Below are 18,117 nucleotides of genomic sequence, written 5' to 3'. Positions count from 1 at the left end.
AAAAAAACATGTATATGTACACGTATGTACCAACCTACTACCACATATATACCAGCCTACTACCACAGGATGGTAGTACCTCCCTCAGTGGTTGTTCGTCTACCAACCTACTATCACAGCATGGTAGTACCTCCCTGGGTGGTTGTTTGTCTACCAACCTACTATCACAGGATGGTAGTACCTCCCTGGGTGGTTGTTCATCTACCAACCTACTATCACAGGATGGTAGTACCTCCCTGAGTGGTTGTTGTCTACCAACCTACTACATGTAACATGTTAAGTTATTTTTTTTTTTTTTTCAACAAGTCGGTCGTCTCCCACCAAGGCAGGGTGACCCAAAAAAGAAAGAAAATCCCCAAAAAGAAAATACTTTCATCATCATTCAACACTTTCACCACACTCACACATTATCACTGCTTTTGCAGAGGTGCTCAGAATACAACAGTTTAGAAGTATATACGTATAAAGATACACAACGTATCCCTCCAAACTGCCAACATCCCAATCCACTCCTTTAAAGTGCAGGCACTGTACTTCCCACTTCCAGGACTCAAGTCCGACTATATGAAAATAACCAGTTTCCCTGAATCCCTTCACTAAATATTACCCTGCTCACACTCCAACAGATCGTCAGGTCCCAAGTATCATTGGTCTCCATTCACTCCTATCGAACACGCTCATGCACGCTTGCTGGAAGTCCAAGCCCCTCGCCCACAAAATCTCCTTTACCCCCTCTTTCCAACCCTTTCGAGGACGACCCCTACCCCTCTTTCCTTCCCCTATAGATTTATATGCTTTCCATGTCATTCTACTTTGATCCATTCTCTCTAAATGACCAAACCACCTCAACAACCCCTCTTCTGCCCTCTGACTAATGCTTTTATTAACTCCACACCTTCTCCTAATTTCCACACTCCGAATTTTCTGCATAATATTTACACCACACATTGCCCTTAGACAGGACATCTCCACTGCCTCCAACCGTCTCCTCGCTGCTGCATTTACCACCCAAGCTTCACATCCATATAAGAGTGTTGGTACTACTATACTTTCATACATTCCCTTCTTTGCCTCCATAGATAACGTTTTTTGACTCCACATATACCTCAACGCACCACTCACCTTTTTTCCCTCATCAATTCTATGATTAACCTCATCCTTCATAAATCCATCCGCCGACACGTCAACTCCCAAGTATCTGAAAACATTCACTTCTTCCATACTCCTCCTCCCCAATTTGATATCCAATTTTTCTTTATCTAAATCATTTGATACCCTCATCACCTTACTCTTTTCTATGTTCACTTTCAACTTTCTACCTTTACACACATTCTCAAACTCATCCACTAACCTTTGCAATTTTTCTTTAGAATCTCCCATAAGCACAGTATCATCAGCAAAAAGTAACTGTGTCAATTCCCATTTTGAATTTGATTCCCCATAATTTAATCCCACCCCTCTCCCGAACACCCTATCATTTACTTCTTTTACAACCCCATCTATAAATATATTAAACAACCATGGTGACATTACACATCCCTGTCTAAGACCTACATTTACCGGGAGGTAGTCTCCCTCTCTTCTACACACCCTAACCTGAGCCTCACTATCCTCATGAAAGCTCTTTACAGCATTTAGTAACTTACCACCTATTCCATAAACTTGCAACATCTGCCACATTGCTCCTCTATCCACTCTATCATATGCCTTTTCTAAATCCATAAATGCAATAAAAACTTCCCTACCTTTATCTAAATACTGTTCACATATATGCTTCAATGTAAACACTTGATCTACACATCCCCTACCCACTCTGAAGCCTCCTTGCTCATCCGCAATTCTACATTCTGTCTTACCTCTAATTCTTTCAATTATAACCCTACCGTATACTTTTCCTGGTATACTCAGTAAACTTATTCCTCTATAATTTTTACAATCTCTTTTGTCCCCTTTCCCTTTATATAAAGGGACTATACATGCTCTCTGCCAATCCCTAGGTACCTTCCCCTCTTTCATACATTTATTAAACAAAAGTACCAACCACTCCAACACTATATCCCCCCTGCTTTTAACATTTCTGTCATGATCCCATCAGTTCCAGCTGCTCTACCCCCTTTCATTCTATGTAATGCGTCACGTACCTCCACCACACTTACATTCTGCTCTTCTTCACTCCTAAAAGATGGTATACCTCCCTGGCCAGTGCATGAAATTACCGCCTCCCTTTCTTCCTCAACATTTAAAAGTTCCTCAAAATATTCTCGCCATCTACCTAATACCTCCCTCTCCCCATCTACTAACTCCCCTACTCTGTTTTTAATGGACAAATCCATACTTTCCCTAGGCTTTCTTAACTTGTTTAACTCACTCCAAAATTTTTTCTTATTTTCATTAAAATTTCTTGACAGTGCCTCTCCACTCTATCATCTGCTCTCCTTTTGCACTCTCTCACCACTCTCTTCACCTTTCTTTTACTCTCCATATACTCTGCTCTTCTTAAAACACTTCTGCTTTGTAAAAACTTCTCAAAAGTCAAAAAAAAAGGTCCGTTAACACCTCCTACCCATCTTCCACCTCCTCATTTTACCCTCCCTGTCTCTGTCCCTGGTTCTCCCCCTCTACCTTTTTCTCTTTTATCACACCCTTTACTTCATCATTCCACCAATCACTCCTCTTTCCTCCTGCACCCACCTTTCTATAGCCACAAACTTCTGCCCCACATTCTAATACAGTGGACCCCCGCATAACGATGGCATCACATAGCGATTTTTCCGCATACCGATTACTTTTATCGCAAAATTTTTGCCGCGCATACCGATTAAAAACCCGCTCACCGATTTTCGTCCGAGACGCGTCCAATGTGCCCTCACATGTGCCGCCCGTCCCATTGTTTACCAGCCAGCCTCCGTGGTAACATCCAAGCATACACTCGGAATATTTCGTATTATTACAGTGTTTTCGGTGCTGTTTCTGGAAAATAAGTGACCATGGGCCCCAAGAAAGCTTCTAGTGCCAACCCTGTGGTAAAAAGGGTGAGAATTAGTATGGAAATTAAGAAAGATTTTGAAGGGTTTGGGGCTAACCCTGAGAAGCCTATGCCAGTTGTGGAATCCATTGTGCCTACTTCAAAGATTAAGGAAATGTGTGCACAGTGGGTTGAACTGCAAACCTTTATAGATGAAAATCACCCTGACACAGCTGTTGCAAGCCGTGCTGGTGACTATTTCAATGACAATGTTGTGGCCCATTTTAGACAAATCGTAAAGGAACGGGAGGTACAGAGCTCTATGGACAGATTTGTTGTGCGACAGAGGTCCAGTGACTCTCAAGCTGGTCCTAGTGGCATTAAAAGAAGAAGGGAAGTAACCCCGGAAAAGGACTTGCTACCTCAAGTCGTAATGGAAGGGGATTCCCCTTCTAAACAGTAAGAAGATAATGCTCTCCCCTCCTCCCATCCCATCAATCATCACCAGATCTTCAATAAAAGTAAGTGTCATGTAATTGTGCATGCCTTTTTCAGTTTGTGTGTATTAAAATTAACATTTCATGTGGTAAAAAAAAATTTTTTCATACTTTTGGGCGTCTTGCACGGATTAATTTTATTTCCATTATTTCTTATGGGGAAAATTCATTCGCATAACGATTATTTCGCATAACAATTATCCCTCTTGCACGGATTAAAATCGTTAACCGGGGGTCCACTGTACTGCATTTTTAAAACTATTCCAACCCTCTTCAACCCCCCCACTACTCATCTTTGCACTAGCCCACCTTTCTGCCAATAGTCGCTTATATCTCGCCCGAACTTCCTCCTCCCTTAGTTTATACACTTTCACCTCCCTCTTACTTGTTGCCACCTTCCTCTTTTCCCATCTACCTCTTACTCTAACTGTAGCTACAACTATCAGTGCCAACAGTACTATTGCTAGACAATGTATGGTAATAAGTGTAATATGTTGGATAAATAAGTGTAAGTTGGATAAATTTAGATTTAGAAAGGACATAGGTAAGTACTGATTTTCTAACAGAGTTGTGGATGCATGGAACAATCTTCCCAGTAGCGTGATCGAGGCTAGGACCTTGGGTAGCTTTGAAAAGAGATTGGACAGATATATGAGTGGGAGGGGCTGGGTTTGATTTGTGTCATTGGGTATGGGAGTAAATTCTTGGGTAGCTTTGGGTAGAGGTCATTTTGATAAGGACCTGCCTTGTATGGGCCAGTAGGCCTTCTGCAGTGTTCCTCCATTCTTTTGTTCTTATGTTGCAGGCTTGCATCAGTGCCAATAGGGTGTTAGTGGAAGACAGTGTGTACGAGACATTTGTGAAGACTCTGACAACAGAAGTGGCTGAGAGACTGGTGGTTGGTGATGGTTCTCACCCCCAAGTTAATATTGGTCCTCTCATCAATGTGGCTCAGCTCAAGAGGGTTAGTGTATACTCACCTAATTGTGATTGCAGGGGTCAAGTCATAATGTGTGTGTGCATGTGTGTCCTGGGGGTCAATGCCTCCAGGACTTACAGTTGAAGTTTTGGCAGTAAAGATTGAAAAAAAGAACTTGTTATTGTGGCTGTATACAAGCCTCTTGATGCAACTTCCCAACAATTCCAAGAACAACTTTTGGAAATTGACCACTGTCTGAAAAATCTCCCAACTCCTGCCCCAAACATCTTGCTGTTGGGTGATTTCAACTTAAGATGCCTAAAATGGAGGAATGTAGCAAATAATGTTTTAGCAGAGATCACCCCCATGTGAGGGAAAAGTTCAATAGATAGGAGTAGTGAGGGAATATATAGTAACAATACTTTCATTGCCGGCTACTTGTTAAGGTAGGGTAAGTCAAGCTCCCGCTATTCCCGCCTTTTTTCCCCCACCCCTAAAGTGATAGTTTGACTGCCGGCTGCTTGTTAACGTAGGGTCAGTCTAGCTGCCACTATTCCTTCCCCTCCCTCTCCCCCCCCCCAAAAGGTGACGTGTGGGGCTCTGGTCAAACAGTAAATCACTCGACTCACAGCTCCCAACACTACTGTAAGTACATGCCTGCCTTGTATTCTAGTGGATTTATTGGTTGAAAGCTTCACTTTGGACCAATAATAAACTTAGTCTTTTCAGCCTTGCTCTAAGTTGACTGTTGTAATAATCACCACGTCTTTTAGGTATTGTACTTATGGAGAGTGATTATTTAACCCTTTGACTGTTTCAGGCCCCTCTCTGAAACTGTCATTCTATGTCGCCAAATATTCAAAAAAAAAATTATTTTTTCTTATGAAAATGTTAAGATTATTTTTCTGAGTGCTTTAGTCCAAAGAAAAAATTTTTGCCATCGGTACTTACCGAGATATAGAGCCGTGAAGTTTGCAGAAAATGAGCCGCGTATGGCAACAGCGGCAACTGCCGCTCACCCGGTAAACTTTAGTTTACTTGTAATTGAAGGTTTTTTGTTTTTTTCACTATTTTATTTTTTCACATAACTTATATGGCCTATGAGACCAAAGTGAGGTGCAATGTACATATATACACTCGTATACAACACAATAAGCACACAAACATAATTATCAATATATTGTTTACAAAACTTGTTTATAAAAACAAACAAACCTCCTCCTCCTCCTCCTCCTCCTCCTCCTCCTCTTCCTCTTCCTCTTCCTCTTCCTCTTCCTCTTCCTCTTCCTCTTCCTCCTCTTCCTCTTCCTCTTCCTCCTCTTCCTTGTCTTGTGTGCGAGTGTGTGGCTTATAATTGTTTTGAGTCAGAAGTCGGCAGCTGTCAAAGTGACATATTGTCTCATTACTCACTCCCCCTCCCGCCTGTCAAAACAATGGTGTTGGATGCTGCTTCCCCTCCTCCATTCTATCTAATTATCTTTCTCCCTCATTCTATATCTTTCAATCTATCTCTCTTTCTATCTGTCTGCCTATCTCTGTCTCACAGGTACACATAAATACAAGTATACATAGTGTAAATTACCTAGGATAACCCAAGAAATCCAGACAAAGTGCTATACTCTGCTTGAAGATGTGAGTAAAAGTGATGACACAGTCTTGTGGCTCTCTCTGAGACAGAGAGCTAGATGGACAGACGGAGCTTGACAGACAGACAAATAGACAGACAGAAATGTTTGTGTACCAGCAAAAACAAAGGGAGGGCGATGGTCATGTAATATTTCCTTAGCTCTACCCTCGTTTACGCTCATCAAAGTCAGCTCTTATCAGATGTTATCTCCCCTAATCTTGTCACTGTCATGAGGTGGACTTTTTTTTTTCTTGCTTCAAGGGAACAATATTATTACATCTTCTTCTTCTTCCTCCTCTTCCTCCCCTCCTCCTCCTCTTCCTCCCCTCCTCCTCCTCTTCCTCCCCTCCTCCTCCTCTTCCTCCCCTCCTCCTCCTCTTCCTCCCCTCCTCCTCCTCTTCCTCCCCTCCTCCTCCTCTTCCTCCCCTCCTCCTCCTCTTCCTCCCCTCCTCCCCCTCCTCCTCCTCTTCCTCCCCTCCTCCCCCTCCACCTCCTCCATTGCTTTTGGTCTTAAACTCCTCCAAATCATGAAATTGATCTTCACTGACACTTCCATCTGTGTTAGAGCATCACTTGGGAAGAGAAGAGTCCCAGATTTGCTGGGGAATCACATATTTCTTACCGCTAGACATGCTGAAAATGGACAACTGAAATGGCATTCCCACAAAGCACCACTGGCTCCCCGATTTTTTTTATATGGTGCACACTGACCATGGAGACCCATTCTCTCACATGTGTTAATAATGATTGCCTGATACAAAATATAACAGTATCAAAGACAGTATACTCTCAGATCACAACATAAAAGAGGTACAGACATGTATGTGCAGGGCTCCTGACCAGCATGAAGTGATCAGTTACAAGGATGCCTTCAGAAAATACCGAACTTAAGCTTAAGGGCTCATACAGGAGCCAAGAAACACAGGAAGAACTTAACCCTTTCAGTGTTATTAATATTGTTTATTATGTCATATTAGATGAATTGTGATAGATAAATAAGCCATAGAGTTAATGTTAGTGTCATATTGAAGGACTATCTTGTCCTATCTCCAAACACACTCCCCTGCTGCTGCTACAATTCCTAACATACGTAATGACATACAGTGGTCCCTCATTTTTCGTAATTCGTTCCAGAGAGTGTGACTGTTATTGAAACTGACGATTTGCGAAACCATTTTCCCCATAAGAAATAATGTAAATCAAATTAATTCATTCCAGATACCCAGAAGTATCAACAAAAAAATTTTTTTTACCTTAAAGATAGATTTACATGCACAAAAGAATGAGCATTCAGCGTGACAGTTACCTTTATTGAAGACTGTTGTTGATGGATTGAAGACAAGGAGGAGGAGAGAGGGAAGAGAGGTTATTGTTTGGAAGGGGAATCCCTCTCCATAAGGATCCCCATAAGGATTCTAGGTACCCAGTCCTTATCAGGGGTCACTTCCCTAGCCACTTCCCTAGCTTAAATATAGATTTACATGCAGAAAAGAATTACAAATAAATGTAAAGCACTAATACAATGTATAAATGAACATTTAGCATCACACTTACCTTTAATGAAGACTCTTGGTGTATGGCAGAGGGAGGGGAGGCGAGTTTATTGTTGAAGAATTACGCTAATATCAACTCTACGGCTTATCTATCTATCACAATAATACGATACATATTTTTGTGATAGATACATTTCATAATATTCCAATCATTTTAGTGCTTGCAACTGATAAATAAGCCACCATGGCTCCAAAGAAAGCTTCTAGTGCCACCCCTTTGGTAAAGCGGCTGAAAAATATGTGCAGGAATTCAAGGAGTACATAGAGGCTGAAGGACTGAAACCTGAACAAGTGTTCAATTGTGGCGAAACAGGCCTCTTTTGGAAGAAAATGCTAAAGAGAACCTACATTACTCAGGAAGAAAAGGCACTGCCAGGACTCAAGCCTTTGAAAGACAGGCTGACGCTCATGTTCTGTGCTAATGCTAGTGGGGATTTCCTCCTCCAGTCTTCCATACACTAAGAAGAATCACCAATAAAGGTAAGTGTTATGCTGTTAATGTTTCATTCATCATGTCCCATTGTATTGTTTATGTACTACATCTATATTTCATGTAAAATATTTTTTGGTTTTAATACTTCTGGGTGTCAGGAACGGATTAATTGTATTTACATTATTTCTTATGGGGAAAATTTATTCGAAAATCGTCTATTTCAATAATAGTCCCACTTCCAGGAACGGATTAAGGACAATTGAGGGACCACTGTATTATGAAATGTATCGTATGAACGTATGGGATCGTCCTCACTCATTGATAAACAATGGCACATTGGGTGGGAATGGAGTGTGGGGCCGCTCGACGCATGGGTTCGCGTCTGGGATGAACGATTATTTGTGAGTCAAACTAGGATTCACGAGTCATTGTTTTGACGAAAAAAGTTAAGATTTTCAAAAATTATGTCTTCCGATGCTTACAAAAAGCGAGGGACCACAGTATTTTATTCATACACCAACAAGTCTTCAATAAAGGTAAGTGTGATGTTATTATTGTTTTATTCTTCATGTCTCATTGTTTTCCTTGTATGTAAATCTATATTCATGTAAAAAAAAATTTTTAATGCTTTTGGTCTGGAACGGATTACAGTAATTGGATTTACATTATTTCTTATGGGGAAAATGATTTTGCAAATCGTCAATTTTGCCATTAGTTACACTCTGGAATGGATTAACTACGAAAAACTAGGGTCCACTGTATCAAGATACACTGAGGGTAAATTTCTTCTCCTTGACTGTAATCTTAAATTTCATTTCTATATTAAACACAAATCCAAGAAAATTTCCAAATCAGTAGGCATCCTTTCCAAGATACGATACTATGTACCCCAAACAACACTCCTTACCCTATACCACTCGTTATTATATTCTTACCTCACCTATGGTATTTATGCCTAGGGATCAACCACAGCCAACCACCTTAAACCTTTAACCCTTTGAGGGTTTTCGTCGTACTAGTACGTTTTACGAGTAGGGGTTTTTGACGTACTAGTACTCATAAATTCTAGCGGCCTCAAATCTAGTGGGAGAAAGCTGGTAGGCCTTCATATGAAAGAATGGGTCTATGTGGTCAGTGTGCACAGTCTAAAAAAAAATCCTGCAGCACACAGTGCATAATGAGAAAAAAAAAACTTTGACCATTTTTTTTTAATAAATCAGCGACTTTGCAGTGTATTTTCGTATGGTATTTATTGTTGTATTCTAGTTTTCTTGGTCTCATTTTATAGAATGGAAGACATATTACAGAAATTGAGATGATTTTGACTGGTTTTACAAAGAAAGGTGCCTTGAAATTGAGCTCAAAGTAGCAGAAATGTTCGATTTTTACCAAACTTCAAAAGTAAACAAATCGTGCCAAGCATGCAATACACGTCAACTGGTGAGTCTAATATTCTTTCACAAGTGCACCAATAATATTTATACCATTTTTTACACTAATGCAGTAGTCTGCATAACAGTAAATCTTATATTTTTTGTGAAAATAAAAATTCAAAGTGGAAAGCAAAAGAATATAAGAGGGGACTTGAGACATGACTAATGACTAGAGGAAATGTCATTTTAGTGCCAGGAATGTCTTTCTTGTTTATTCTGGACCCTATTCCGAAATTGGCATCTTTTGAAATTTGTGTGAAATTGGCAAAATTGCTAAATTCTGACCACTGTACTGGATAGTTGAATTTCATAAATGAGTGGTTTCTTGCATCCATTCGATAGAAAAAATGGAGTTCTAGCGAAATATTCATGTTTTTTGTCGACTAGTACAGTGAAATTGGCCGAAAATGGGGCTCAAAGTGGGCAAAATCGCCGATGCGTAAACATCGCCGAGACCGCTAACTTTGCGAGAGCATAATTCTGTAAGTTTTCTATCAAATTTCAAACTTTTGGTGTCTTTATGATCGGGAAAAGATTCTCTATCTTTTCATAAGAGAAAATAATTTTTTTTTTTTTAAATTTGGCCGACCCTGAGAACGAGTTTCGGAGAGGGCCTGTCGACCCTCAAAGGGTTAATAACCCAACAGCAAGCTGCTGTGTGGATGATTACCAGCTTCTGTGTTAACAGCACACCCCATCACTTTTCAAAAGCCTGAACTTGCTAAATACAAGTACCATCTGACTTACAACCGAGCTTGGTTCCGACCAACTGGTCGTAAGTCAAAATGGACGTAAGTCAAACCTTTGAAATTGCCGTCATACTGGGTAGGGCATAATGTCAAACCTTTGCTATTTAAACTACCTTCATAGTACTGTAATGTAATGTACAATCATTATTTCATTATTTTTACTGTAATTTACTTCTATTGATATACAGTGGAACCTCAAAAATTGAAAGTATCACATATTGAACGTTTCGAAAATAGGACCATTTTTTCGGACAAACTGTGTCCCTATTATCAAACGCGCCCCTATTTTCGGACCGCCGGGTACGGGACCTGTCTGCCGCCCGCTCTGTCCGCGTCCCCACGCAGGCGCCGTGAGCAGTCTAGCTTTGTTTATGCTTGAGTGAACACTAACCTGCGCTCTCATTCACGCATTTTACGATTATTTCGTTTTGTTTAGTGCTTGTGGGACTGAAATAAGCTGCCATGGGCCCAAAGAAACTTGCTAGTGGTATCCCTGTGGTAAAGAAAGTGAGAAACACCATAGATGTGAAGAAGGAAATAATACAGAAGTATGAGAGTGGTGTGGGACTTGTTGAGCTTGCCAGGATGTATGGGAAAAACAAGTCGACCATTGGTTCTGTCCTGTCAAAGAAAGAACAAATCAAGGAAGCTGACGTTGCAAAAGGTGTTAATATAGGGAGTGGATGAGGTGCCTTCTTCAAAGATTAAGGAGATTTGTGCCAAGTGGAATGATGTCCAAATGTTTGTGCGGAAGTAGCACCCTGAGCAAGCTGAAACAAGCCATCTTTGCAACAAGTTCAGTGACAGAACCATGCCCCATTTTAGGGAAATGTTAAAGAGGCACCATAAACAGAGGACTGTGGACAGTTATTTTGTGAGACAGGGGTCCAGTGACTCTCAAGCTGGTCCTAGTGGCATTAAAAGACAGAGAAGGGAAGTAACCCCAGAGAGGGCTTTACCTGAAGTCCTTATGGAGGGGGATTCTCCTTCCAAACACTAACCCCAACTCCCTCTCTCCTCCTTCCTATCTTCCAGATGCCATTACCAGTCTTCAATAAAGGTAAGTAAAAATGTTATTTTATATGTACAGTGGACCCTCGACCAGCGATGGCATCAATTAATGATAAATCTGACTAGAGATACATTTTATTGCAAAAATTTTGCCTCGATTAGCGCTAAAAAACTCGACAAACACTATTGCTTCCGTCTGAGACGCGTCCACTTCTGGCCAGTGTTTACAAGCCAGCCAGCCACCGCGGTCACTTCCAAGCATACAATCGGAACATTTCATATTATCACAGCCTTTTTAGTGATTGCACCTGCAAAATAAGTCACCATGGGCCCCAAGAAAGCTTCTAGTGCCAACCCTACAGCAAAAAGGGTGAGAATTACTATGAATATGAAGAAAGAGATCATTGCTAAGTATGAAAGTGGAGTGCATGTCTCCGAGCTGGCCAGGCTGTACACAAAACCCCAATCAACCATCGCTACTATTGTGGCCAAGAAAACAGCAATCAAGGAAGCTGTTCTTGCCAAAGGTGCAACTATGTTTTCAAAACTGAGATTGCAAGTGATAGAAGATGTTGAGAGACTGTTATTGGTATGGATAAACGAAAAACAGATAGCAGGAGATAGCATCTCTCAAGCGATCATATGTGAAAAGGCTAGGAAGTTGCATGACGATTTAATTAGAAAAATGCCAGCAACTAGTGGTAATGTGAGTGAATTTAAGGCCAGCAAAGGTTGGTTTGAGAGATTTAAGAATCGTAGTAGCATACATAGTGTGATAAGGCATGGTAAGGCTGCCAGTTTGGACCAAAAAGCAGCTGAAAAATATGTGCAGGAATTCAAGGAGTATGTGAAGGCTTACTCAGCTCTGTAATAACTTCAGACAGTATTACCAAAGCTGGCTCCTCCTCAGGAAAATTAATGAATAGAAAACGAAATAATAATTAACAAAGATAAACACTTTATTATTTATTAAAGCAAACATAAAACAATAAAACATGACAGGTATATCCTATTTGAAAGAAAAATGAAAAATGAAATGAATAAAATAACATTTGAACTCAACGCTAATATATATATTGGGGTGTCTGGTGTTGGTGACACTTCGTGTTGTTGAAATCTTAGCCGTTGCTGATGTGGGGGGGGGGGTCGCAGGTGTTGGTGACCACCACCGGCTAGTTCTTCACAGAGTATCGCCGTGAGTATTCTATCCCAATGACAGGAAAGCAGGTTCTTTACCGCTGCAATGATGTGGGGTTACATCCTGCAATTTCATACAGGTGCACAGGTAATTAAATCCAATATGGGACGTCTCCAGGATGTTAGTCCGTCTCCGTCAGTTCTTCTTGTTGATTGACAGGTGACCCTCTCTGTCATCCAAGCTGAAAAGATAGACAGGTTACCCACTGCTTAAATAATCACTCTCCAAGATAAGTACAATACCTAAAAGATGTGGTGATTATTACAACAGTCAACTTAGAGCAAGGCTGAAAAGACTAAGTTTATTATTGGTCCAAAGTGAAGCTTTCAACCAATAAATCCACTAGAATACAAGGCAGGCATGTACTTACAGTAGTGTTGGGAGCTGTGAGTCGAGTGATTTACTGTTTGACCAGAGCGTCACACATCACCTTTCGGGGGGGGGAGAGGGAGGGGAAGGGATAGTGGGAGCTAGACTGACCCTACGTTAACAAGCAGCCGGCAATCAAACTATCACTTTATGGGTGGGGGAGAAAAGGCGGGAATAGCGGGAGCTTGACTTACCCTACCTTAACAAGTAGCCGGCAAGCAAACTATCACTTTCGGGGAGGGGGAAAAAAAAGGCGGGAATAGCGGGAGCTTGACTTACCCTACCTTAACAAGTAGCCGGCAATGAAACTATTGTTACTATATATTCCCTCGCTACTCCTATCTATTGAACTTTTCCCTCACAGAGTACATAGACAGTGAAGGACTGAAACCTGAACAAGTGTTTAATGGTGACACTGACAATGTGAAACACGTTAGGAATGTCATAAAGGAACGGGAGGTACAGACCTCTATGGGCAGATATGTTGTGCGACAGAGGTCCAGTGACTCTCAAGCTGGTCCTAGTGGCATTAAAAGAAGGGAAGTAACCCCGAAAAAGGACTTGCCACCTCAAGTCCTAATGGAAGGGGATTCCCCTTCTAAACACTAAGACCATCAACACACTCCCCTCTTCCCATCCCATCAGTCATCACCAGATCTTCAATAAAGGTAAGTGTCATGTAACTGTGCATGTCTTCTTCAGTTTGTGTGTATTAAAATTAATATTTCATGTGTTAAAAATTTTTTTTTCAATACTTTTGGGTGTCTTGCACGGATTAATGTGATTTCCATTATTTCTTATAGGGAAAATTAACTTGACTAACGATTATTTTGACTAACGATGAGCTCTCAGGAACGGATTAATAGCGTTAGTCGAGGGTCCACTGTATACATATTGTAAATTACCTTTGATAACCCAAAAAATCCAGACAGTGCCAAACTCAGCTTGAAGATGTGAGTAAACATGATGATGACACAGTCTTGTGGCTCTCTCTGAGACATAGAGCTAGATGGATAGACAGGGAGCTTGGCAGACAGACAAATAGACAGACAGAAATGTTTGTGTACCAGCAAAAATAAAGGGAGGGCGATGGTCATCTAATCTTTTCTTATCAGCTGCACCCTCCCCCACCCTCGTTTACGCTCATCAAACGTCAGCTCTTATCAGATGTTATCTCCCCTTATCTTGTCACTGTCATGGGGTAGACTTTTTTTTTCTTGCTTCAAGGGAACAATATTATTACTACTACTATTACTACTACTATCACTACTACTATTACTACTATTACTACTAGTACTATTACTACTACTACTATTACTACTACTACTATTACTACTATTACTACTGCTATTACTACTACTACTATTACTACTATTACTACTATTACTACTACTACTATTACTATTACTATTACTACTACTATTACTACTACTATTACTACTACTATTACTACTACTATTACTACTACTATTACTACTACTATTACTACTATTACTACTACTACTACTACTATTACTACTACTATTACTACTACTACTACTATACTACTATTACTACTACTATACTATTATTACTACTACTATACGACTACTACTACTTCTTCTTTGTGAAGGCTTACTCAGCTCTGTAACAACTTCAGTCAGTATTACCAAAGCTGGCTCCTCCTCAGGAAAATTAATGAATAGAAAAAGAACAAAAAACTGACAAACACAAACACTTCATTATTTAGAAAATATAAGATATAAAACACTTAAATATGAAATATTGATCCTACCTTAAAAGAAAATGAAAAATATAAATGATAACTGAATTCAACGCTAATATAAATGTATATAAAACGTGGGTGTCTGGTGTTGGTGACACTGCGTGTTGTTGAAATCGTAGCTGTTGCTGATGATGGGGGGGGGGGTCGCAGGTGTTGATGACAACTCACCGGCTCGTTCTTCACAGATTTTCAATAATCCTTCCAGATGACAGGAAAGCAGGTTTTCTCCACTGCAATGATGAAGGGTTATATCTTGCTACTTGCATACACAAACAGGTAAGTGGATCAAAATTTGGGACATCTCAGAACGTTAGTACATCTCCTTCAATTCTACTCGTTGATTGGCAGGTGACCCTCTCTGTCATCTAAGCTGGAAAGATAGACAGGTTACCCACTGCTTAAGAAATCACTCTCCATGATAAGTACAATATCTAAAAGACGTGGTGATTATTACAACAGTCAACTTAGAGCAAGACTGAAAGGACTAAGTTTATTATTGGTCAAAAGTGAAGCTTTCAACCAATAAATCCATTAGAATACAAGGTAGGCATGTACTTACAGTAGTGCTGGGAGCTGTGAGTCCAGTGATTACTGTTTGGACCGGAGTCCCACACGTCACCTTTTGGGGGGGGGGGCCAGAAGGAGGGGAAGGGATAGCGGAAGGTAGACTGACCCTACCTTAACAAGCAGCCGGCAATCAAACTATCACTTTCGGGGTGGGGGGGGGGAAAAGGCAGGAATAGTGGGAGTTAGACTTACCTTACCTTAACAAGTAGCCGGCAAGCAAACTATCGCTTTCGGGGAGGGGGAAAAGGGGGGGGGGGAATAGCTGGGGCTGGACTTACCCTACCTTAACAAGTAGCCGGCAATGAAACTATTGTTACTATATCGCTACTCCTATCTATTGAACTTTTCCCTCACACTCCCCCATACCAAGACTTATAGTCAAGGAGTATAAGAAGAATAGGCGAGGAAAAAGTTCTAACATGTGGAAGTCGCGTAAGGCAACAAATCTACTGACTGTCACGACTTAACCAGTCAAAGAAATAATTGGATGAACCATTGATATACAGTGGACCCCCGCATAGCGAACTTAATCCGTGCAAGAGGGCTGGTCGTTATGCGAAATGTTCGCTATGCGAATTAATTTTCCCCATAAGAAATAATGGAAATAAAATTAATCCGTGCAAGACACCCAAAAGTATGAAAAAAAATTTTTTTTACCACAAAAAAATGTTAATTTTAGTACACACAAACTGAAAAAGGCATGCACAATTACATGACACTTACTTTTATTGAAGATCTGGTGATGATTGATGGGATGGGAGGAGGGGGGAGAGAGTGTTAGTGTTTAGAAGGGGAATCCCCTTCCATTAGGACTTGAGGTAGCAAGTCTTTTTCCGGGGTTACTTCCCTTCTTCTTTTAATGCCACTAGGACCAGCTTCAGAGTCACTGGACCTCTGTCGCACAACAAATCTGTCCATAGAGCTCTGTACCTCCCGTTCCTTTACGATTTGTCTAAAATGGGCCATAACATTGTCATTGAAATAGTCACCAGCACGGCTTGCAACAGCTGTGTCAGGGTGATTTTCATCCATAAAGGTTTGCAGTTCAACCCACTGTGCACACATTTCCTTAATTTTTGAAGTAGGCACAATGGATTCCACAACTGGCATAGGCTTCTCAGGGTTAGCCCCAAACCCTTCAAAATCTTTCTTAATTTCCATACTAATTCTCACCCTTTTTACCACAGGGTTGGCACTAGAAGCTTTCTTGGGGCCCATGGTCACTTATTTTCCAGAAACAGCACCGAAAACACTGTAATAATACGAAATATTCCGAGTGTATGCTTGAATGTTACCGCGGAGGCTGGCTGGTAAACAATGGACGCGTCTCGGACGAAGGTCGCTGAGCGGGTTTTTGTCCACTATGCGGGGCAAAATTTTGGCGAACAAAGCGTTCGCTATGCGGATTGTTCGCTATGCAAGGCGTTCGCTATGCGGGGGTCCACTGTACACAATATGGACCTTAAAAGCCTGGAGTGCCAATGTCCACTTCAAGAGGCGGCTGTTGGTTCCCTTAAAAGTTTCTAGGTATATCAAAGGTTTTGGTCCATTTCTAAAATGAATTCTTTTCCCAGCAAATAAAATTTAAGTTTGGAGATACCCCGCACAAGGGCTAAACATTCCTTTTCTATGGTGGAGTATCTCGTTTTTGCGGGAAGGAGTTTCCGGCTTAGGAAGGATACAGGAAAGGGAGTACCATCATGGTATTGTAGTAACACTGCACCTAAGCCAGTATTGGAGGCATCAGTTCTTAAACAAAATGTTTTATTAAGATCTGGAATCTTAAGTATAGGGTCTTTTGAGAAGATATTTTTTAATAGGTAGTAGGTTGGTAGACAGCAACCACCCAGGGAAGTACTACCGTCTTGCCAGATGACTGTAAAACAAAAACCTGTAACTGTTTTGCATGATGGTAGGATTGCTGGTTTTCTTTTTCTGTCTCATAAACACGCTAGTTAACAGGGATATCTTGCTACTCCTACTTACACTTTGGTCACACTTCACAGACACACACATGCATATATATATATACATACATCTAGGTTTTTCTCCTTATTCTAAATAGCTCTTGTTCTTTTTTATTTCTTCTATTGTCCATGGGGAAGTGGAAAAGAATCTTTCCTCCGTAAGCCATGCGTGTCGTATGAGGCGACTGAAATGCCGGGAGCAATGGGCTAGTAACCCCTTCTCCTGTATACATTTATTAAAAAAGAGAAGAAAAACTTTATAAAACTGGGTTGTTTAAATGTGCGTGGATGTAGTGCGGATGACAAGAAACAGATGATTGCTGATGTTATGAATGAAAAGAAGTTGGATGTCCTGGCTCTAAGCGAAACAAAGCTGAAGGGGGTAGGAGAGTTTCAGTGGGGGGAAATAAATGGGATTAAATCTGGAGTATCTGAGAGAGTTAGAGCAAAGGAAGGGGTAGCAGTAATGTTAAATGATCAGTTATGGAAGGAGAAAAGAGAATATGAATGTGTAAATTCGAGAATTATGTGGATTAAAGTAAAGGTTGGATGCGAGAAGTGGGTCATAATAAGCGTGTATGCACCTGGAGAAGAGAGGAATGCAGAGGAGAGAGAGAGATTTTGGGAGATGTTAAGTGAATGTATAGGAGCCTTTGAACCAAGTGAGAGAGTAATTGTGGTAGGGGACCTGAATGCTAAAGTAGGAGAAACTTTTAGAGAGGGTGTGGTAGGTAAGTTTGGGGTGCCAGGTGTAAATGATAATGGGAGCCCTTTGATTGAACTTTGTATAGAAAGGGGTTTAGTTATAGGTAATACATATTTTAAGAAAAAGAGGATAAATAAGTATACACGATATGATGTAGGGCGAAATGACAGTAGTTTGTTGGATTATGTATTGGTAGATAAAAGACTGTTGAGTAGACTTCAGGATGTACATGTTTATAGAGGGGCCACAGATATATCAGATCACTTTCTAGTTGTAGCTACACTGAGAGTAAAAGGTAGATGGGATACAAGGAGAATAGAAGCATCAGGGAAGAGAGAGGTGAAGGTTTATAAACTAA

At 40.7% G+C, this 18,117-nt stretch overlaps 1 protein-coding gene across 1 annotated transcript in view; it reads left to right on the top strand.

Moving 5' to 3' along the window:
* Nucleotides 1-4,267: 4,267 nt before the first annotated feature.
* Nucleotides 4,268-18,117, top strand: part of LOC128699586 (glutarate-semialdehyde dehydrogenase-like) — a gene marked incomplete at its 5' end in the record, with an annotated part of 55,014 nt that continues 41,164 nt past the window's right edge. The window contains 1 exon segment of the mRNA XM_053792310.2: nt 4,268-4,426. Coding sequence (XP_053648285.2) covers nt 4,268-4,426 — 159 coding nt within the window.

This window comes from Cherax quadricarinatus, chromosome 67 (assembly GCF_038502225.1).
Source record: "Cherax quadricarinatus isolate ZL_2023a chromosome 67, ASM3850222v1, whole genome shotgun sequence".
NCBI classification, from domain to species: Eukaryota; Metazoa; Arthropoda; class Malacostraca; order Decapoda; family Parastacidae; genus Cherax; species Cherax quadricarinatus.
This window is presented reverse-complemented; position numbering and strand designations above follow the sequence as displayed.